General features: G+C 42.2%; 1 protein-coding gene across 1 annotated transcript in view; it reads left to right on the plus strand.

Annotated features, from left to right (window-relative positions):
- DYRK4 (dual specificity tyrosine phosphorylation regulated kinase 4) overlaps positions 1-23,736 on the plus strand; it is a 71,983-nt gene that overhangs the window by 39,686 nt on the left and 8,561 nt on the right. Inside the window, exons 3-11 of the mRNA XM_029911668.1 lie at positions 4,480-4,621; positions 8,091-8,254; positions 8,673-8,809; positions 11,275-11,415; positions 15,168-15,306; positions 16,042-16,123; positions 18,390-18,562; positions 20,066-20,126; positions 21,721-21,850. Of these exons, the coding sequence (XP_029767528.1) occupies positions 4,480-4,621; positions 8,091-8,254; positions 8,673-8,809; positions 11,275-11,415; positions 15,168-15,306; positions 16,042-16,123; positions 18,390-18,562; positions 20,066-20,126; positions 21,721-21,850 (1,169 nt within the window). The remainder of the gene's footprint in view (positions 1-4,479; positions 4,622-8,090; positions 8,255-8,672; positions 8,810-11,274; positions 11,416-15,167; positions 15,307-16,041; positions 16,124-18,389; positions 18,563-20,065; positions 20,127-21,720; positions 21,851-23,736) is intronic.

The raw sequence follows: 23,736 nt of genomic DNA on the forward strand, positions 1-23,736 counted from the left end.
CCTCACTCTGCAGCTGTGGAATTTTGTGTCTAGCACCTGTGAGCAGTCTGTGGTTCCACTAGTCATTCAGTAGTATTTTGAACTATGTCTGCTTCACACTGGGGGACAAACATCCTCCCCCCGCGCCGTATGTTCTCATGGGAAACTCTATGAGTTTCAACTCTAAGAATTTCCAGTCCCTTCCATTGTATTTCCTGTGAAAGGAACAACTTATTCATCTCAGGAGCTTGGTTTGGGTTTTTTAAGAAAATACAGGAAAAACCCCTTGTCATTATAAGCGCCATAGGAACCAGACTCTCTCCTTCTTCAGAGCTTTGACATTCTACGGGAGTATAAAACTTTCAACACATAATCCATGGTCCTGATCCTGCTAATGATAGCACACAGGCAATCTCTTTCAGGATCGGAACCTATTTTTGCACTCAAATCTGTCTACAAGAGGAAGGTTACCAAATATGGTAGCTCCCACCAGTCACAAAAGTTATTACCACACACATCAATAACTGAGTTTAAAGCACTTGTGATGCAGCAGTGTTTTGCAAATAACAAAAGGACCTAGACCTGGACACACAAAAGGCGTTAGGCACCTAAGTCCCTTTTTAGGCACCTAAGTCCCAGTGCGATACACAACTCTCATGGAACCCTGTAGGCACCTAAACTCACTCGGTGCCTATATTTTGGCCTATGGGCATTTGCACTGTTGCCTCTTTCTAGGTTTTAAGACACCTATCCCCCGCCTAAACGTCAGAGTTCACAAAGCAGGGGAAGATAGGCATTTGGCTGCTTAAGTCACGTATGGGGTCCAATCCTGTAGGCATTCTCAGAGACTGCCTACTGGATCGGGCCCCTCAGGTGAGTTCACACAAAACTGGGGAGGAGGGATCTCAACCTCCCTCATAGCTTTTAGCCCAGTGATTTAGGTACTCACCTGGGATGTGGAAGACCCAGGTTCAAGTTCCCCCTCCACTTGGAGGAGGAGAAGGGATCTGAACAGGAATCTGCCACATCTTAGGTGAATGCTCTAGTCACTGGGATAGTTGGATGTGGGGCTCCCTCAGTCTCTCCTTTTGAAGGTATTGCACTCTGGATAAATAATGAGAGAGTCATTAGAGTGGGGAGATTGGATCCTCCCGCCTCCCAGATGAGTGCTCTAACCACCAGGCTACAGAGCCATTCTGATGTCATTGGGGGAGCGGGCAGGAGGAAGGAAGGATGGAGAGCGAGAGCGAGCAGAAGCATGAAAATGACTCTATAGTCTGGTGGTTAGAGCCAGGATTTTTTTTCTACACTTAACTCAGAAATTGCTGACTGAATTTTGCTCACATTTTCCAGAAAAAAATATAACATTTCGGCTGAAAAATGTATTGCAAAATTTCAACTCAGAAGGTGAAATTTAAAAAAAAGTTACGAGAAACTAAAATTAGGTAGTTCTAAGGAAACTCATGCCGTGAATTTATAGTGGAAACTAGTGCTGCTGTTTTAATGTATCTGTTCATCTATTAATAATTGTGTTCATGTACATTTTTTATACATTTTTGGCAAATCAATTTTAAAAGCATAGAAAAGTTATAGAGGTCACTCCTTCAAACTAAGCTGTTTTGTTAAAAAAATCTTTACCAGCTTGCCATGTAATTTTTATTTATTTGACTTCAGAAATTCAATAGCAGTGTTAGTTCACTCCCTCATCTGGAAGGCCAAACGAAGCACAATTTCATTGTAAATGCCGCCAGACCTCATCCACAAGACAGCAGCCTTCCTCACATAGCAAAGAACCTGCAGAATGTGCACCTATTGCTTCAGGTGAATTAAAGGACATTTTTATATGGAGTGTAGTTGTAGCCATGTCTGTCCCAGGATATTAGAGAGACAAGGTGGGGGAGGCAATATCTTTTATTTGACCAATTTCTGTTGGAGAGAGAGAGAGAGAGAGAGAGAGACCAGCTTTTGAGCCACACAGAGCTCTTTTTCAGGCCCTGAAGATATTATCTCACTCACCTTGTCTATCTGATTGTTAGACACTTTTGTTTCATGTTAACCAATTTGTTTCTAATGGAGCTCGTGGAATTTTAGCAAATCTGATTAGTGACCTATCTGGATGTTTGTATATGTGTAGATAGATATAATTTACTGAAGATTTTTTTTTCAGTTTCTATTTTCACTAGCACAGCTTCAGTTTAAAAAAAAAAAAAGAATTAGTGATGGGTGAATACCTAAAAGGTGTGGCAGCTAATTTGGGATATCCCCATAAGTTTTGATGATTATCCAAAGTTACTTCAACCTTTTGAAGTCATCTTCAGTGTTGGCATTTAAAAATCCAACCAGTTCCTTCTCTTCCTCATTCTTCCCAACTGCTCTGTCCTTCTCTGATCCCTGCTCTCTAAATTCCTGTCTTTTTTTCTTCAATAAATCAGATCTCTGATCTAAAGAGGTGACTCACATTCTTTATCTCTACCATGTTGATCCTTTTTCCTTTCTATCTTCGATGTTACTGTAACAAATCTATGGGTGGAGTCTCAGCAGATTTGGCAGGTTCTACTGGGCCCTGTTCTGATCTATCTTCAGATCTTATGGGCTAGAAGTATTTCTGGACATAGGAGCACCCAGGCAGTCAGCACCTATGTACAGAAAAAAATTAGTGGGTGCTTAGCACCACCGGCAGCAAGCTCCTCCCCTCCCCCCCAGCTCCTTCCCGCTGCCAGCAGCCCCAATTATCAACTTCTCCCCCTCCCTCCCAGCTGTTCTGCGGTGTGCAGGAGGCGCTGGAAGGGAAGGGGAGGAGCGGGGACGGGGCATGCTCAGGGGAATGGGCGGAAAGAAGTGGGAAAGAGGCAGGGCAGGGGCGGGAAGAGGCGGGGTGAGGGGTGGTTTTGGGGGAAGGGGTGGAGTGGGGGTGAGACCAGGTGCGGAGTGAGGATAGGAAGAGGTGGGATGGGGGTGGGGAGTTGGGGGAAGGTGTAGAGTGGGGGCAGGACCTGGGGCGGAGGAGGGGGTCGAGCACCCCCCGGGTAGAGAGGAAGTTGGCGCCTATGTTTCTGGATCAGAATTACCCCAGAATGCATTTTGCCTGAGATGCCATGGAATGCCTGGAGAATGCAAGCTTTATAAACAGCAGCTTGTTAGGTAGAGGTTTACTGAAACCCTGCCATGGGTTGTATAACCTGTTTAGAAATGTTTGCGTAAGGGTTGAGTGGAGCTCTAGGGCTCACAACAGCATACAGAATGGGGTAGAGAGGCTGCTTCCCTGAAATGATTCGAACTGTCAAAAATGTTAAATTTTGTGGCCTGATGCAGCCAAACATTCCCGCACAGACACGTGCTCAAGTCCATTGCAGTCAGTTCTTAAGTTTCAACTCTAAGAATTTCCAGTCTCTTTCCTAGCATCTTCTGTGAACAGGTTAATTTACTAATCTAAGGGTTTGGGGAGATTGTTTTGTGTTTTAAGAAAACACTTAAAAGCCATTGTTATAAGAAGATATGTAGAGGCCAGACTCCTTCCTAAAGCAAGGCTTCGAAATTCCACAGGAGTGTAAAACTTCCAATATACAAATCGTGTTTAAATGCTTTGGTAAATCAGGGCCCCTGTTAGGATGGAGGTTCGAGCCAGCGTTCTTTTGTTTTGTTTTTTTCTAAACCCGTTTGCTCAAGCTTAGAAGTAAAGAGGCACACTTTGACTCCTGGAATCACAGAAGTCAGAAACGGAAAACATCTCTTAGATCATCTTGTCAACCTCCTCAGCAGAAAGACCAGGGCCAGATCCTCAACTTGTGTAAATTGTCATAGCTTAATTGAAGTCAATGGAGCTATGACAGTTCACACTAGCTGATAATTGAGCCCCAAGTATTGAATAGACATGGAAACTGAATTCCCCCTTTTCCCTTAAAGGTGTCTCTCTCCAAGTCAGAATGAAGGCACATTGTAAGGGAAGTTTCCACTGTTGTTGCCCATGCTGTACCTGTTCTGTGGATAAATGGACGACTATAGTCTCTAAGGCTTCCAGGCCTTTTTTCAGCCCTAAATTAACTTTAGAATATAAGAACGGCCATACTGGGTCAAACCAAAGGTCCATCTTACCCAGTATCCTGTCTTCCGACAGTGGCCAATGCCAGGTGCCTCAGAGGGAATGAACAGAACAGGAAGTCATCAAGTGATCCATGCCCTGTCGCCCATTCCCAGCTTCTGGCAAACAGAGGTTAGGGACACCATCCCTGCCTGTCCTGGCTAATAGCCATTGGTGGACCTAACCTCCATGAATGTATTTAGCTCTCTTTTGAAACCTGTTATAGTCTTGGCCTTCACAACATTCTCTGGCAAAGAGTTCCACAGGTTGACTTTAAACTTTAAAATCCCTAATAAAGTCCAAAGCCTCCAGATCTTACTTCTGAGTGGGCTACAGGTAGCAGTTTTTCTGTAATGATAGGGATGAGCTGAAAACGAGTGAAAATACAAGAAAGCAAAATGAAAATCTTTGTTGTTTGGCAGGAAAACAGATCTCGAGGCCAGCCACATTTTTCCCGATTTAACCTTGCAGAAAACCTGCCTGAAGGTGCTACCAGAGTCCAGCCCAATAGGCCGGAAATAGAAGGAACCAATACCAGTCTCAAGTTGCCTCTGACAGCTACAGGTACAATATGAGCAGAAACAATGCATGCTAGAGAGAATGATGTAACAAACAGCACTCACTAAGAAGGTGAATTGCTGTTAGAGTTCACTGAAATGCCTTTCTTGGGGAGGGGATGGAGGAAGGGATGCATTAGAGGAGTTTTAAATATAATTTAACTGTTGATATTAAACAAAATGTGGAACAAATAGACTAGCGCAAATATGTAAGTGACAAGAGGATCATAGAATCAATCATAGAATCATAGGACTGGAAGGGACCTCAAGCCGTCATCTAGTCCAGTCCCTGCAAAGAAACCATGACAAGGGCTTGTCCAGGATGTGTGACCTTGTTGTGTGAAGGCAAGTCACTAAGGGTCTCTCTACACTTGGAGCTGGGGATGTGATTCCCACCTTTAGAAGACATACTTACTTGCACTGCTCTCATTGACCCAGCACACTAAAAATAGAATTGGCAGTATGAGCTGCAGGACGGTCTAGCCTCCCTGAGTATGTGCCCATGGTCTCATAATTTTTTCAGGTATTTGTTACCCTTTACGATTATTTTTAACAGATTTCTAAGTGAAATGTCACTTTGAAATTAAAAGTCAAAATGTTTCATTTTGAAAATGTCAAAACAAACAGTTTCAACTTTTTCAAAAAACATATTTTTACATTTTTTATCTGGCTAAAATTATTCGCTGACTTCTACCCCAATCTGTGAATAATTCCATTTGAGTGACAAATACATGTTTTGGCAAATAAACGATTTACCCCCACCCAAAAAAAAAGAATTCACTTGGCTGTAGCTGCTAGTTTCAGCTCTTTACAAAAATATTTCCCCTAACAAGGGAGTAGCAGAAGGACAATATTCTTCTGGAAATCAATCATCAGTGACTAAATAAAAATAAGGGCACGGTAGAGCAAATACATCTCCACGTTGAATTGAACTCACTGCTGAACCTCTGTTATATAAACAGTGCCTAGATACTACTAGACAATAATTATAGCCTGGTGATGGATCCATTAAAGTATACAAACAGATAGTCATAAGCAACGACTGTCCAGTATATGATGACTAACAGTAAATTCTCCCTTCTGATCAGAATGGCAGATCTCAGCTCTGACCGTCTGATTTCCTCAGGTTCAGGAAGCCTGTCATATATGGCACAACATAAACAAACAAGACATTGGAACTGAAATTGCCCTGTTCTTTCAAGGAGAATCTCACCCTCCTTACAGTAAAATTCCATGTGCAGTTATCAATAGAAAAATATCAACCCGTATTCCCTTTTATTCAAAGGCACTTGTACCAGGGATTTTGAATGCAATGGGTAGGTAAGCTATAGTCTTTAACCTTCTGCTTTCCCTAAGTTTGGACTTGCTGAAGTAAACTTTTTTTAAAAAATTGACTTGACACAAGGACACAGCGTGACACTCTGGTGACAGGAGCAATTCCAGGCTCTTCAATTGCTGAGAATTTTACTTAAACGAATAAAGCTGGCTTCAGACCAAGATGCAGGCAAAATTAAGACAGCTAAAACAGCTCATTGGTTTGACAGTTCAACAGAGATCCTCTCTAGCACTAGAGGACTGATGCTAGGTTTAACCATTATAAGGACTAAATCCATTTGTTTTCTGAGGCCTTTGCCTGAGGGATGGAAGACTGTTTGACTATGCATTTAGCTATTTTTAGGAGGTGAAAGCATCTGACTTTAATCAATGTGCTATTGTAAATATGCCTAGGGACAACTCTGAAAGATGCTTTTTTTAGAAATTCAGGCTGGGATCTTCAAAAATGCTCAGCTTTGGCCTAGCTCTGCTCACTCTGAAGTCAGTGTAAGTTACACCATTGATCTCCATGGGAGTAGAGTTAGGCCAGTGCTGAGTGGATTTGAAATTTCCACCCTTAATAAAGAAGCTCAAGCATAACACAAAGCAGCATTACAGTACCTTCTTTATAACATAACAGATCACTGGGCTTCTGGTTTTCAGGGTTTTATTCATTTTGTTTGGGAGAAGGGAGTTATTGTTACCAATTTTTGAGTTTTATGTAGATGGCTTTTGGGACTTTCTTTTTGTATATACTGTAATGAGTAATGTATATTATTTACATTACTCATTACAGTAGTATATACTGCAATAAGTAATATCTTTGTAATGCTCCCTAATGCACTTTAACAGAGCACTGTTTCTAACGGTACTTCGTTAAAGTGCCCTAGGGAACCTTTAGTGTGTACCAGCAGGATCTACACCGACTAATTAGTGCTCAACACATTTGTGCACTTCAAAAATCACACCCCCGTAGTCCACATTACTGCTCTGTATAGACAAGCCCTTAGATACAAGTAACCATTTCTGGTGTTTTTCCAGGGTTTATTGGATAAGCATCAATTTCATTTATATTACATGATATTATTTATTTACTTATTTGTATTGGGGGTGTTTTACTGATATTTATGAGTTAAAACCAAAAAATCAAAGCCCGACAGATAAAATAAGCAGTGTGCAAATGAAGACAAACTTCCAAAGACCAGCCACTCTGTGGACACACATTGGCTAGCCACATTTTCCACCCACAGGTGCATTCCAGACACTGAATGTACCCACAGTTCAAAAATGGGAACCAATCACACTAACCAAACTTCTACCTACTTAACTGTGGGTGCAGATTAAGTAGTTAAGGCCAAAGAGGAAGATCAGGCAGCAGTGGCAGCTGCGGCTCTCTTCCTCCCTTGGCCACCCAAGAAGAAGCATTAGCAGGTCTCCCAGATACTTCCCAGAGCACCTGGGCTAAATCCATAGAGCCCTTCTGTGGAGCACACTGCCTCATCATGCGCCAGGCCAGGCAGACTAATCCTCCAGCTGCAAATGTCGTCAGTGACCTCACAATGTGACATGAGAATGGGGGCTCTAGTGCGTAATCAAGAAATTTGCTTAGAAATACAGAGGATAGAGCTGACTTCTTTCCTCAGCTCATGCACAACTTCTTTCTAATTAATACATCTAGCAGTTTGCACTTAACATCATATTTCCAAGGAGCAACAAATACTTTGCAAACTTTACTTAGCTGAACCTCACTCATGGGAAGTACATAAAGGCATTATACAGGTAGGCAAACCAAGGCATTAAGGGCCCAATTTTTAAAGGAGATATTTAGGTGCCTAAAGAATCAGATAAGCACCTACTGGGATTTTCAAAAGCATCTAGGCTCCTAACTCCCATTGAGATCAATGGGAGTTAGGCACGTAGTTTCTTTTGACAATTCTACCAGGCACCTAAATGTCTTTAGAAGTCTGGTTCTAAGAGAATCAATGATTTGCAAAGGGTCACACAGCAAGGCAGAGTCAAGAAAAGAACACAGTTGATCGGGAAGAATAAAAATAACAATTAATCACTTTACATTAAAGAAAACTTTTACTGTAAGAATCACAATTGAATTGCGTGATCAATGTATTCCACATTTTCACTGTTGATTTTTTTTTTCAATTTAGAAGCCTTGAAATATTTTAGAAACCAGTTAACAGTTTATGAGCAAGAAGAAATTCTCAACTATGCAGAGCTGTGGTTTCTTGGGCTGGAAGCTAAAAAGATTGAAGGGTTACCTGAAACACAGAATAATAATTGTTATGATGACGAACATGGCACTTACATAAAGGTAAGAAGGAAAATCATGGTACTGGTATTCTGGGCAACAATATTTGCAGTGACTATTTGTCCACTGCTAGCTGATCTATATGAGATAAATGAAGGTCTAAGATGACTTGCTAGCAGTTAAATGTCCACATTGCAAACCCATCACTATTGACAACCTGTTTGAATCTCAAAAGAGAAGCTCTGAATGGAGACCCACTTTCCCTTGACACAAGGTGCATTAGTTGAGGGCTTGTGCCACTTCTGCTAGTGCACTTCTGTGGCCTGTCTCAACTTGTCCTGTGGGCATAAGACTTCACGTTTTGCCAGTCCAGCACCTTTCATGAGCAGTGAATTCACAGACATAAACACCACTCTAGAATATGAATCTTGAATTTGTGCCGGCATCAGAACCTTGCATTTTGTTTCCTTGTCTACTGCAGGTCCTACATGACCATATCGCATACCGCTACGAAGTGCTAGAGGTCATTGGGAAAGGGTCGTTTGGACAAGTAGCAAAATGTTTGGATCATAAAACCAATGAACTAGTGGCAGTGAAAATAATAAGGAACAAGAAAAGGTACAGCATGGCACGACTTCAAGAGGTTAAAGAAGTGTTTGATAGGCTGTTACTTTTCTATTCATGAGAATAATCATCCCCTGCTTTATTAGGGATAATTTACAAGTAATGATCTGTATATGCTATAAGAAAAAGGATGCTTGCTTATTCCATTTTTATAAATACTTTTAAAAATTGTGCATGTGTTTGTTGGCAATAAAATTGGAAGGATGCTATGTCTTGGCAGAGTCAGGCATGATGTGGGCAGGAGTGGTGCAAGCTCCCTGCATGTAGCTCGGCCAATGCACCTCATTTCTGACCGACTGCATCCCCCACAATTCCAGTTATATTCCCCCCACTTCATAACTCTGCCAATTCACTTCTATCCTGACTTGCAAAACTGCATTTTATTCCAATATTGGGCTCCCAAATAGCTTTGTTATAGAGTTATCTAATGCTTAGGGCTTGTTTACATGGGGAAGTTAGTGTGAAAGGGTTAGGTTGTGAATTTAAAGCACAATAGCTATTCCGCACCACCTCCCCATGTGGACATTCTTATTCTGCACTAAGAATGCCTTTTTGCAGTTTATCTTAATCTACTTCGAAGTAGATTAACCTAAACCACACATAGGCACTTTTAGTGTGGAATAAGAGTGTCCACACAAGGAACTAGTGCAGGATAGCTGTTCCCCACTAACTATTCTAGGCTTCCTCCCCCCCTCTCCGCCGGTACACAAACCCTTAAACCAGGATTACACTACAAAGTTTTGTCGGCATAGCTATGTCAGTCAGCGGTGTTAAAGAAACACATCCCTGACCGACTTAGCAATGCTGGCAAACCCTCCCCCGCCCCAATGTAGATTTAGCTCTACCAGCTAAAGAGTCCTTTGGCCAGTGTAGTTTGTGTCGTCTGGGTAGGAGGTTTAACTATACCAACAAAAGAACTCCTTTTGCCGGTATAAACTGAGTTCCACTTGGGGGCTCTGCCAGGATAGCTATACTGGTATAGCTATATTGGCAAAGCCTTTGTAGTGTAGATTAACCCTTTTACTCTGGAAAATCCAGAAGTGAAAAAAAGATGGTAAAAAGCATAGGAATGGCAGGGTTATTTGTAAAAGAGATTAAAAATTTTAGGACTATTTACTTTGGAAAGGAGAAGAAAAAGAAGAAGAAGAAGAGAAGGAAAATTTAATAAAAGGAATATCCTATCTCCTAGAACTGGAAGGGACCTTGAAAGGTCATTGAGTCTAGCCCCCTGCCTTCACTAACAGGATCAAGTACTGTTTTTGCCCCAGATCCCTAAGTGGCCCCCTCAAGGATTGAACTCACAACCCTGGGTTTAGCAGGCCAATGCTCAAACCATTGAGCTATCCCTCTCCTCTTCTGAATGATATGCAGAAAACCAGGATGGTGCTTTTATTCATTCCTCCTCGTAGCATAAGAACAAGAGAGCACAATCAAAAGGTAGCAAGTTTAAAACTGACAAAAAGGGAGCACTTTATTTTCCCAGCATAGAGTCAGTTTGGTGAAATAAGAGCCACAGGAAATCATCCAGGCAAACAGTATAGCGTGATTTTAAAGGGTTTAGCTGTTGATACAGAAATGTATAAAATGTACAGGGAATATCCATGCCTATATGAGGGCAAAGCAGAGCATCTTCAGAGGCTGAGAAATTCCCCCCTCTTCCAACATGATATAATGTTGCATAGTTAGAAAATAGGGTGGGGGACATCACCGTCCTATGAAGCATCCAGCAATGACCTATTGCTGGAGACGGCATACAGGATTAGGAGGACCAATAGCTGGCTCTGGCATTGGAAATTTTACAGTATAGTCCTACAATTTTTCTTCCCCTCTTACTAATGGCCATGCTTGTTCTACTAAGCAGTGCTGTCAGATCAGGCCCAGAGAAATTTTACTACTAAATTTCTTTGGGCCTGATCCAGCAGCATTGGAGTCAATGGGAGTTGTGCTATTATCTTAAGCAGGAGATTAATTAGGCCCTTTCATTGCATGCTTTCTTCTTGCTTCAGTGAGCCTCTTGTACAGATACTGTAGAAAACTGAAGACCTTGCTACTCTTGGGGTGAAATCTTGGCTCTGTTGAAGTAAATAGAAAGACGCCCATTGACTTCACTGGGGCCAGGATTAAACCCTAGATGCTCAAACACGTATTGTTTGAAACATTTTTTCATTCAATTATTTTGCCAGCCAGGTTCAAAATAACCAGAATAGATAGTGGTTAGCATTATGAAGTCAGCATTTGCCAATAATTACCACACGGTGTTTCTCTCTACTTAGACTAGGAAATAACTCTTGTAGCTCAGATTCCACTGTGTGGTAATTACCGGTCACTACGGATTCTTTAATGAGAGCCATTTGTTTTGTATCTGTAGCAAGATCATGTTGGTTGTAGTAATCCATTTACAATTAGATTAAATTAATCAGGTCCTCGTCATATCATGTGACTTTGTCCTATGCATGTAGATTTCACAATCAGGCTTTGGTAGAAGTGAAGATTCTCGATGCTCTTCGGAAGAAGGACAAAGACAGTACTCACAATGTTGTCCATATGAAGGAATGCTTTTACTTTCGCAATCACTTCTGCATTTCTTTTGAACTGCTAGGGTAAGGCATATATTCTTCTACCTATATCATGGCCAAATTATATAGGATCGCAGACCCATACATGTTATGAAAATAACTTGTCTGTTATTTTCTTTCTTTTTAGTGTTTTTGAGTAGGGTTGCCAACCCTCCAGGATTGTCCTGGAGTCTGCAGGAATTAAAAATTAATCTTTAATTAAAGATTGTCATGTGATGAAATCTCCAAGAATACATCCAACCAAAATTGGCAACCCCATTTTTGAGTTGGTCGGTTGGGTTTTTTCTGGTTCACACCATGTAGTGTTTAGTTTACAGACATCTGTGTTAATTTGCACATCGTTTCCCCTCCCTGCCCAATATCAAGAGCCCTCGAAAAAGGATGGGGAACAAAGTAGAGAAAAATGGCCTGAGAATGTAGAAAGGACACAGCTGATCTGTTTACTAATAGGGCCAGATTGTGGTATTTAGCAACAGCCCTGAGAGGGATACTTCCTTGTCCCAAGAGGCACAATCCTTCCCCTAGCTCCCCAAAGCATAGAGGGAGCATACCTGATGCACCATCCAATAAGATGTGCTGAGGCCCCTCAGCCTTTTGGGGGGCAATTTGTATCCCTGAGTGGTGCAAAGAAGAAGCAATCTCTCAGCACAGAGCTTGGGATTGACCTTAGATCTTGGTGCTCACGGGTAGATTGGAAAAGGCTCCTTATTAGAGTTCCCCCACCACACACATACACACACACCATGTGCACCTTTATTAGAACCAGGGATAATCTGGTGCATAATTTTTGTTCTGTGCATGTTACATTTCTTTAGCTGATGGAATGAAATGGAAAAAAAATAAAAAGTGAATGTAGGGGTTGGTGAACTTTAGAGTTTGTTATGCTGATCTGCCCTCTTTTGTTCCCTTTGAAAACTCCTGATAAAGAACTTATAGTTTAGGTTTGTCCTAATATTCAGTCTAATGTTATATAAATAGTGCACAGCGTTGCAATTGTTAGCAAAGGAAAACAAGCCGTGACAGACTCCCACAGGCTACTGAGCTGAAAAAAACAGATGATTCCCTCAATAGTAACCAGGTGGAGTTGATAGAAAAATACAGGAACCAGCAAGTGAACTTGACCTTTATAATTGCATCTATTGTCTGACAAACATGATAACCAATATCAGGAATGTGAGGGGTGTTTTAAAATGATTAGTCCATTATTTCAGCTGTTTTTAAAGATATTGTACATCAGAAGTTAAAAATACAACAATTGTTATTGTTTTGGGAATGTACTTTATAGGAGGAAGTTTGGAGAAATCATGGACATTTTTATTCTTCACATTTCTTGTAATCAAATGTCAAATGGGAGTTCAAGCAATTGTTTTCTGCTTTCTAAAAAAATATCTCCCCCAATTGTGTATAGATGTGGCAGGCTTTTCTTCCCATTCATTCTAGTGTGCTCAGCATCCTGAAGATCCAGCAAATTATTAGAAGATTTGATCCCTGACTCTGACCTAAACTCAGTGTCACATCCAGCTCATACTGATACATGTGACAATGTGAACTCTGACACGTGTGCTGATTAACATGATGTAATCAAAGGCCTCTTGGGTCCAATAAAGGCAGAAGCCTGGGATCTCAGAAAGTCACTGTGGGAAACTGAGAGGAAAACAGCTTCTGGCTATCCAGCACGTTCACCCCCCTTAAAAGAGACCTGGAACCTCTGTCCATAACATAAAAGCATATTTTTGCCTTATCGGTCCAATGGTAATTTAAATTATTAGTAAAACAATAACTTGATTGATGAATGTTGTTTCCTACAGAATGAAAACATCATGTACTAGCTAGTTTGTTTTCTAATGGCCAGACTCTGCCCATGCCTTGTGTGGACGTACAAGAGAGGGAGGTGAAAATTTCTTCCCCCTACATACACAGTCTTGCACCTAGGCTCAGTAACTGGTCAGAATTCCAGTGGGGAGCATAGCATCATCTCCCTGCTAGTGCCTGTATAGGTCCCAGCTGTCTGAAAGCAAGCTGGGTGAGGGCAGGGCAATAGCAGTGTCCCCAGCACAGCTGGTCAGATGCATAGCAGGAAGCATGCTCCACTGTCTCCAAGAGTGATGGAGCTACTACTGTGGCCCACAGCCCCTAAGAAGAAGTCTGCCTAACTCAGCCAGAATTATTTCTGGGATTCCAATGGCAACACAGCCCCTCCACACACACCACATCAATGTGTCTCCGACATACAGGAAAGAATCTAAACCCAAGATCTATCAGTTATTCTGAAAATTGTGTCTCAACGTTCTACAAAATTCACATGCTGTTGGTAAACCTTTGACACCTACTAGCAAGGTTGCCATTTTAGTTCATTGCCAGGCCCTTCTCCTACTCCTATGCCTCAGTTTCCCAAACTGTGAAATAGTAATTATAATCATGGTTACCTGCCTCAGAAGAGTGTTGCTTTATCATTGGTAAAGTAGTTAGGGGTCCTCCACTGAAAGGCACTTCTATAGAAAAGAGGGGTAATCCAGTGGTTAGTGCACTAGTGGGACGTAGGACATCTGAGTTCAATTTCCTGCTCTGCTACAGATTTCCTCTATGACCTTGGGCAAGTCACTTTGCCTCTCGGTACCTGAATTCCCATTTGTAAAATGGAGATAATAGCACTTCCCTTGGTGGTGTTGTGGGGATAAATTTGAGATTGTGAGGTGCTCAGATACTATGATAATGGGGGCCATCATTGTAGATATCTAGAAATGAAGACAGTGCAAAACTGCAACCAGGTAAAACAAATTTCATTGCAAACCTGAAAGCTGGCCCAAGTTCATGGGCAATGTTTTGAGTAAACCTGAGTTGAGCTTCCAGCAACACTGGAGCAATTTGTGATTTCAGGAGGAAATGGAGAATTTGGTGTTTTGTCCCAAAAGCAAACCATGGCATTTTGAGGTAAGGGCTGCTTTGAGTTTTATGAACCCATAACTCAAAGTGAAACTCACGCAAGTACAAACCTGTGCAAAGTGAAATGGGAGAAAGGTTTACCCGCATGACCCGATGTACATTGACATTGCTGAGCTTTTCAGTGCTCTAGTGAACAGCATCATCCTAATTCTTATTATCAGCCCTACTGCAGCAGTACCATTGCACTTCCCACCTTCGTTCTGGTCATGGCATTGCCTGGTGGTGACCTTGCCTTGCTGAGGAAGGTTGAAGGAAACAGCTAGTAAGGGAAGTCTCTTTTTCGGTCTTATGTTTGTTTACTTCTTTTGCCCTTCCCATTCCCATCAAACCACACATGACAGAAGTTAGTCATGTCACTTAATGCACTATTGAAAGGTGCTCATACTACAGTGATGAGGACCGTATAAGAGCAATAGAATCTATACAGGTATTTTATCAAAGATGATTTCCCTTGAGTGTCTGACCACAGGCACTGAGATACAAAGGAATTTGTGGAAGGTGCCAAGTCAAAGGTCAATTAAAAAGAATGGGAACTGGACCAAACCTTTCTATCTCTTATTCCCCCAATGAGAATGCTGTTCTTCATGGTGAAAAGCAATGGATTTGTGACACCTGGTTCAATAAATTAATGTGTCCCATTGACATTACTTATCCATTAGATCTGGAGGATTAAATGCAATATAACATTCCTAAGAAGGAAAACATACATGTTGTTTTAGTCTGGGTGATTCCTTTCTCTCATATAGGAAAAAAACAAGAGGCTTTCTAATGTGCTTTAACTATTCACACCATAAACCCAAAGTGCCCTGGTCTCTCTGTCTCTCATCCCACAGAATAAATTTGTATCAGCTGATCAAAAAGAACAAGTTCCAAGGTTTTAGTTTGTCTTTGATTCGACGATTCACTCAGTGTGTGCTGAGATGTTTACAAATGCTCTACCGGGAAAAAATTATCCACTGTGACTTGAAACCTGTGAGTACTGTCATCTCATTATAAGCTACTTTGTAGAGTTCTTGTAAGGTGCATCTGATCTTTCATGGATAGAGAACTTCTGAAAGGATCTTTAAAACTCAACAGTGATAGGTAGAACCTATGATTCCTCTAAGGGGTGTTATTCCCAGTTCAAGTAGACATACTCATGCCAGCTCGCTAAAAATAGTAGTGTAGCAGTGCCGAGTACATACTCACAGAGTCTGGGTAGGTTTGTACTCAGGGTGGCTGGTCCAGGATCCCAGCTCTGCAGCAGGGACCCTGAAAACTCTGAGAGCCTTGGCTTGAGCCAGGGTTCTCAGGGCTTCCAGGCTCCTGTTGTGGATCCAGGAGTCAAGCCTCAGTTAGAGAGGGGGTTTCTGGGACTTTGGGACTCCCAGCTTCATGGCAGAGAAGCTGGAAGCCTTGAAATGGTGGGGTTGCCCCAGAGCTGCAGACCCTAGAAGCACAGGGGCCCTGGCCCCAAGGGGGTCCCTATTTCCTCCTCTTATTCTGTCTCTCTCATAACTTTCATTTGGAGTTTTGCTTTATTTCAAATAATTGGGCATGATTGCCCTCCAGTATCAGTAAAGTGTATGAACAGGCAAGATAAAGTGATTTATATAACTATTACAGAGTTAAGCATAACCTCATCATATTATACATTACTTTTACCAAAGAGTTCACTAACCTACTGGGGTGTTCTTGTCTTTCCCCCTTTTTATTTTTCCTCTTTAGGAGAACATATTGCTATACCACAAAGGTCAAAATTCAGTTAAAGTTATTGACTTTGGATCAAGCTGCTATGAACACCAAAGAGGTTTGCAGAAAAGTCAAGTTGATGTAATTTTCTTAATTAGATTTCTTAATTTTTAAAAACTGGAAAAAATATTTTTTCATTGAGCTAATACAATGACACATGCCCATCATTTGCATCTATTGAACTAGTAAGCCAATGGGGTTCTCCTTGTGTCACCTACCAGCACTTTCCCCCACACTGCTGAGACTGATCTACCACCTTTAATGATGATGATGATATAGAAATTGGTCTTAGCAGGTGTAGGGAATTGAAATGGATCCAAGTGAATAGCCCCACTAACTTCAATAAAACTTACTCTCTTCAGTGGGGGTTGACAGGATCAGACCGAGATCCTTTTTTACTAGTTAGTTAAGTTACAATTCATGCATTTTTGAACCAAAAGTATCCTTTCCCTGAGTTGCGGTGGAATGAAAACATCCCGGGGCACTGGAGATTATACAGCCATTTTGAAGAGATTTTTAAAATATTTTTTCTTGATAAGGTTTAAACAGAATGTACAGCGAATAAACCAAACAAAACCAATAAAACAAGAAATTAAACATAAAATGTGTCTTATAGTTGAATTGATGACAAAGAACTCACAACACTAAGAATAAACATGTCATTCAAGAGTGAAATAAATGTGAGGAAGGCTGTAGCACTCGTTAAATGGGAGACATCTATACAACATTTTCACTAAGCATGGAAAAAACAAATCATGTTCTATGTTCTTCTCTTTCTCCCATTAAACATGTTTCTCCACTCAGACAATATATACGAATTCAGCCAAGCACCTTGCTCTAGATTTTGGAATTTCTCTAGATTTCACACAACGCACAGTCAACCTGTGGAACTCCTTGCCAGAGGATGTTGTGAAGGCCAAGACCATAACAGGATTCAAAAAATAATTAGATAAATTCATGGAGGATAGGTCCATCAGTGGCTATTAGCCAGGGTGGGCAGGGATGGTGTCCCTAGTCTCTGTTTGCCAGAAGCTGGGAATGAGCGACAGGGGATGGATCACTTGATGATTACCTGTTCTGTTCATTCTCTCTGGGGCACCTGGCACTGGCCACTGTCGGAAGACAGGATACTGGGCTAGATGGACGTTTGGTCTGACTCAGTAGGGCCATTCTTATGTTCTATGTTCTTATGTTGGGTTTAAATCAATTAGATTTATACAATCTGCTTTTGAAAGGGAGGTTAATCATTTTAGGCTTTCCGATGTTTGGGTACAAGATAATAAGAGATTCACCCTGGAATGTATCTGGAGAAGAATAATTTGAAACAGAGAAATTCAGTGGAAGAAATATGGAGCATGATTCATCTCCTGTTAGCTTAAATAAGAGGTTTTTTTAGATGCCTGGGAAGCAGTAACTGAAAGATACCTAAGGGCAGGTAGTAGAAGACAAAGTTAGATATTCATTCTTAGTATGATATGGCAGAACAACAACAAAACCCCAACAGTGTGATATTGGCCACGCATACAAAGCAACATGCCATGTGTCGTCCCTTCCTATGCGCTGCTGGAGAAACTGCCCCCGAGAATACTGCTTGTGTTGCTGAGCAGCTTGCTCCCAGAAAGCTGTTGAACAGGAGGGAGTTAAAAGAGCAAACGAATAAATAAAAGGGTCCAACAGGCTAGTGGAATTGATGTAGGAGGGAAAAGTGACAGAGGTAATGTACCATCATTATATTTGATTGGGCTGAATACCAATTAAAAAGAGTTAGTTTACTCACTATGGTCCCAATCCTGGAATGTGACCTGCTGGCCCAGGTCCCTGCACGTGTAGAGTCCCAATTAAGACACTGGATGAAATTCCGACCCTATTGAAATCAATGCGAGTTTTGCCATTGACTTCAGTGAGGCCAGAATTTCGCCAGATAGGTCTCTGAAGGTGTGGAGTGCTTTGTGCTGGAAAATCCCATTGCAGGACTGGGGCCTATAGAGGGGGAAGAATTGTTTGGGCTGGTTCAAGGGGTATAATTGCATGTAAGGGAATGAACTAAGGATATTTGGCTGAATAATAATCAGGAAACATTTCCTAAGAGCAAGATCTATTGCTCTGTGAAATAGTTCCCAAAAGATGTGGGGAAAGACCTATCACATGCAATTTAAAATGGAACTGGATGAAGTATTAGAAACATGTACTAAGGAACAATCCCTCTCTGGCTTATCAGGGAAATAATAGGTATTTGTCTTTTCTAAGGTCTATAGTTCTCTAATGTGAATTGCTGCCCTGACAACACTACGTTCCTTAGTGTCCGATTTTCTTTCCTAATGCAGTGTATACGTATGTTCAGAGCCGATTTTATCGCTCCCCCGAAGTGATTCTTGGTCACCCGTATGCTACTCCTATTGATATGTGGAGCCTGGGATGCATCATGGCTGAACTTTACACAGGCTATCCCCTTTTTCCCGGAGAGAATGAAGTAGAGCAACTTGCCTGCATCATGGAGGTAGCTTCTGGGATTTTTTTAGTCATGACATCAAGGTGCTGTTTCTCCATCCCTTACATGCATGTTTGGAAACAAAGCATTTTGTAATTTGATGAATTGTTTGAACAGTTCCTTCCACAGGGGTTCATTGACATGAGTTTTCGAATGACAGGTTAGCTGCAGTTTGCTAAACTGCACTCCCAGCAACAGAATGACACATGAAGAGACTCAAATATTTTTTGAAGCTGGGCTGGCTGTGAGAGGGAAGCCAGGGGGCCCAGTGAGAAGGAAGAGGCAGAATGTGAAGCTGCTGCCTCCTCTTTGTGTGGCAAACCAGCTCCCTGTGGTGAACATTGTTGGTTTGTTCAGTCACTGCACTGTTTCTGTCTTTATGGGGAGCACATTGTAATCTGATCAGAATTGTAGGGAGCGGTTCTGATCAAAGAAGTATGTTTGAGTCTAAGGGGGAAGCAAAGCAATATTTTAATTTTTCTCCTTTTCCTAATACATTTGTTGTTTTTGTTTGCACTGCCATGTAATGTACCTGGGGCCAACTGTGAAAACGATGCAAAAGTTATGTCAGGTACAATGTGTTGCAATCAGTCTCCTAGGCAAGTCTGACTAATGAGAGCATATCACTTTGCTGCTCAGCATCCTATGCTAGCTCCCTGTCTGATCTCCAACCCAGGGCAAGCCCTGAATTAGCAGGTGCAAAGCTGCTGTACTGTCCCTCTCTGCAGTCTCCCACAGCTAGGGTGACCAGACAGCAAGTGTGAAAAATCGGGACGGGGGTGGGGGGGTAATAGGAGCCTATATAAGAAAAAAGACCCAAAAATCGGGACTGTCCCTATAAAATCAGGACATCTGGTCACCCTACCCACAGCATCTACGTCGATCAACAGGAGTGCTGTTCTTCAGAGTCCCCGGGGGAAACTTCCAGGGCTGGGGAAAGAGCTGTCTCAACAGAGGGCCGTAGATGTTGTAGATGCTATTAGTCAGATCAGAATGAGCCCAACTGTGAAAACAAATCTGTTTAAGTAAGACCTCCATTAATAACAGAGCAAGCTAGCCTGGCAGCATTGTTTATGGAAGATGACAACCACCAAAATTTATCTCCTGTGAGAAGACAGCTTAAAATGGAGAGTGTGAAGTCCATTTTCAACCAATTATAATGGATCCCTTGGTTCTGTATATGGACCTTAGATACTGTATTACAGTGAGAGGCACATTAAAAATGAGGGTGGGTTAGAGAGAGTTGTAGACATTTCACTCCATGCATCTGAAGAAGTGGGTTTTTTACCCACAAAAGCTTATGCCCAAATAAATCTGTTAGTCTTTAAGGTGCCATCGGACTCCTCGTTGTTTTTGTAGATACAGACTAACATGGCTACCCCTCTGAGACATTTTACTGTAAATTGCCACATGTAAATAGGAGGAGGAACAGCACATCCATCTTTAGCCAAGGCTGCTAGAGATGTTGAAGAAATAGTGAATAACTCCTCATATTAATTTTCTGTCTTGAAGATATTGGGTCTTCCGCCAGCTGATTTTATTCAGACTGCATCAAGAAGACGAACATTCTTTGGTAAGCACCTGTGATTGTCTCTCTTTATTGTATCACTTCCACAGCGGTTTGGCGGGCGGCTGGGAAGCGCTGGGAGGTAGGCAGAGGAGTGGGGACACGGCGCGCTCAGGGGAGGGGTGGGGGTGAGGGGAGCTTGGCTGCCAGTGGGTGCAGAGCACCCTCTAATTTTTCCCCGTGGGTCCTCCAGCCCTGGAGCACCCACTGAGTCGGCGCCTATACATGGCTTGCCCTGCTGTGTGAGTAATCCCTCTAGCAGAGCGATCTGAAATTATACCAGTTGAATGTTGAATTCAGTTGAATGCTGCGCTGTGTTATCAGTTTACGCTGCATATTTTTCAGGATGAAAGTATAATCAGTTCTAGTAAAGTGCATTTAATACAGATTTGTTTACTAAGTGGTGTTGCCTCCTTTCATGGTTTTAGCAATGAGAAAACAACAAGCTCCGGGAGGTGGGTGGGGGAGGAGGAACGGGAACGTGGCACACTCAGGGGAGGAAGCAGGGAAGAGGCGGAACTGGGGTGGGGATTGGGGAAAGGTTGAGATGGGGGCAGGGCAGGGCAGGGCCTCATGGAAGGGGTGGAATGGGTGTGGGGTTGGGTGCGGGGGGAGGGAGGGTCGAGCACCCAGGGGAAAGCAGGGAAGTCGGTGCCTATGAAGCCATGTACTGGTGGGATGGATGTAACATGGGAAAACTCATTTCATTCCTCTCATAATACCCTGTTCAGGACTTCTTATTCACACCTTTCTCCCACTGACTTCAATAAAGATTTTACCCTAAATAAGGAGTCAGAGTTTAAGGCCAGAAGAGACCACCAGATCATCTAGTATGGCCTCCTGTGTATCACAGGTCACCAGCACCTGCACGTTAAACCAAACAACCAAAATGAGACCAAAGAATTACAGCCCTTAGGAGAATAGATTTATGTGCCACAGGCAGAGACTAGGAGGGACCAAGATCCCTGCAATGAGAAGGAAATTATTAAGGGAGATACCGAGATAATCTTGGCAAGTGACCTGTACCTGCATGCTGCAGAGAAAGCAGAAACCCTCCAAGGTCCCTGCCAATCTGACCTGCAAGAAAATTCTTTCCTATCCCGACCTATTGTGCTCAGACCCTGAGCATATGAGCAAGAACCAACCAGCCAAGCACCTGAAAAAGAGAGAATTCTCAGTGCCACCTCACAGGCCTGGTCCTGAGTAGTGCTCATTGTGTTCTAGCTAAACACCAACTGGGTAATTATGTTCAACCTACCTACGATTCAACAAGCTTCAATGGGACATGGCATTCTTCACTTCCTATCCTAAGCAGCTGTGTAGTGCATTTCTGTGTTGTTAAACAGTTGTCATGTTTCCCCTGAAGTAGATGCAGGTCAGTGGTAGGTAAAGGTATTTCTTGGGTGTAAGTTTGTGAAGAATTTTGGGATCCTTTTGGATGAAAGTTGTTATGTAAATACAAGTCATTTTCCTTATGGATTTAAATCTCCTTGTAGGACTCTATAAAGTTCACACTACTGAAGGGCAACATCATGACTACGGCTAAACTGTTACTGTGCAAAATATTTACATGACTTAAAAGCATATTTTGTTTTTAAAGATTCCAGAGGTTTTCCTAGAACTATAACAAACAGCAGGGGGAAAAAAAGACACCCAGACTCCAAAGATCTAAGTATGGTATTAAAAACCCATGATGCTGCTTTCCTGGATTTTCTGAGAGGCTGCCTAATGTAAGTTACTTTTTACTTCTTTATTTTCTGCAGACTTGTTTAACTTTAAGTCCCTGCTTTATTTCTCTTAGGGCTTTAAAGATTTTTGTATCTCAGTTTTTTCACCAATGTTTATTTTATAGGCCCATCCTTGTAGCATTTGAGTGCCTCACAAACATTAATAAACTTTAGTCTCACAACAAGAAAGTATTATTCACAGCTTACAGAAGGGGAAATGGACACAGAGATTTAAGTGATTTCCCCAAGGTCACACAGGAAGTCTGTGGCAGAGCCAGAAATAAAACCCAGATCTCCTGCTTCTGAATCCAGTGACAACTCTAAAAGCATCCTTCTTCACTTATAAAAGCCCCAGTAATTAACCACCTCAATCTGATTTAAGGTAAAGTTTCATGCAAGTAACATGGGTGGTGTCAGAGTGGAATCACACTGTACACCTCCCTAGAACAACACTCAATTTTGTATACAACCAGGGCCGGGGTTTTTTGCCCCTAAGCAAAAAAAAAAAAAAGGTCGGAGTGCCGCCCCTTGAAAAGGGCCGCCCCAAGCATGTGCCCGTCCTGTATTCAACAATGATTATAACAATCCAAGTCCCATTGCAGCAAATGGGAGTCTTTCCATTCACTTCAATGGGAGTGACTTTGGGCATTGATTTGTGGTTCTGGATTACCACGTCTATGGTGTGCCCTGGAAGGGGCCAGCAGAGAATGTGCCATGATGTAAAAGACTTGGTTCTTCTTTGACTATTTGTCCACATAGATCCCACTCTTGTTGGGCTTGAGCTTTATGTCTGCAAAACTGGATTCTTTTGGCCAGCAGTGTCTGTTGGGGACAAGCCTGCACACTAGAAATCCTTGTGCCTCTCCCACCTCATAAAGGATGGAATAGTCCCAAGCCAACCATTCTTCAGTTCCGTCTTACCATCAGTGAGAGTGAGTTGGAACCCCTGCAGTGTCCTCTGGCTTCTCTGTGACTCTCTTCTGGTTAGTGGTTAGTTAGCATAGTGTTAGGTAGTTAGTTAACTTTTACTTTGCCCCTTGGCTTTTAAAGAAACTTTTTACAAATTTTTCATAGATAGTAAGATCTGAGACTGAGTCTATGCTTCTCTCCCCCCACTACCAGAACTTCCACTGTTATGGTGGAAGCTAAATCCCTGGAGTTTAAGACATGCCCCTCCTGAGGTCGTTAAGTGCTTTTTCTTTTTTTTTTCTTTTTTGGTTAGGCAAACGCAAAGGCATATCTTTGACCAGTGCTCCACCTGCTGCTCTTTTTCCAAATGGACTGAGAAGTCTAGGGATGCACTGTGCATGCCTAAAGCTATTTCATCTGGAGGCCTCCATGAAAGCCTTGTCAGATACAGAGAAAGTTGTAACTAAGGCTCAGTCCCTCTCAGCTAGTGCCCCAATGAACTGTGATTCATCTCAAGCTCCAGGGCAGAAATGTCTAAGAGACCTCAAAAACAACAAGGAGACTGGTGGCACCTTAAAGACTAACAGATTTATTTGGGCATAAGCTTTTGTGGGTAAAAACCACTTCTTCAGTGGTTGCATCTGAAGGAGTGGGTTTTTACCCACGAAAGCTTGTGCCCAAATAAATCTGTTAGTCTTTAAGGTGCCACCGGTCTCCTTGTTGTTTTTGTGGATACAGACTAACACGGCTACCTCCAATAAGAGACCTCAGGAGTCAGCTTCAGTCCACATGCTGACTTCTTCACAAAGGGGTAGGAAGGAGCATAACTCTCCTTCTCTGGGACCCTCAGAACTGAGGCACAAGTCGACATGTATTAGTCTTGTCTCTAGTTCTGCAGCAGAATAGCAGCCTACAGCGGGTATCTCTGCCACCTTAGTACCAGCTATGAAAAGAGTGCCTGCAGTACAGGCTAAATCCTT

The sequence above is a fragment of the Terrapene carolina genome, unplaced genomic scaffold (genome assembly GCF_002925995.2).
Source record: "Terrapene carolina triunguis isolate 2854851 unplaced genomic scaffold, T_m_triunguis-2.0 Scaffold112, whole genome shotgun sequence".
NCBI classification, from domain to species: domain Eukaryota; kingdom Metazoa; phylum Chordata; order Testudines; family Emydidae; genus Terrapene; species Terrapene triunguis.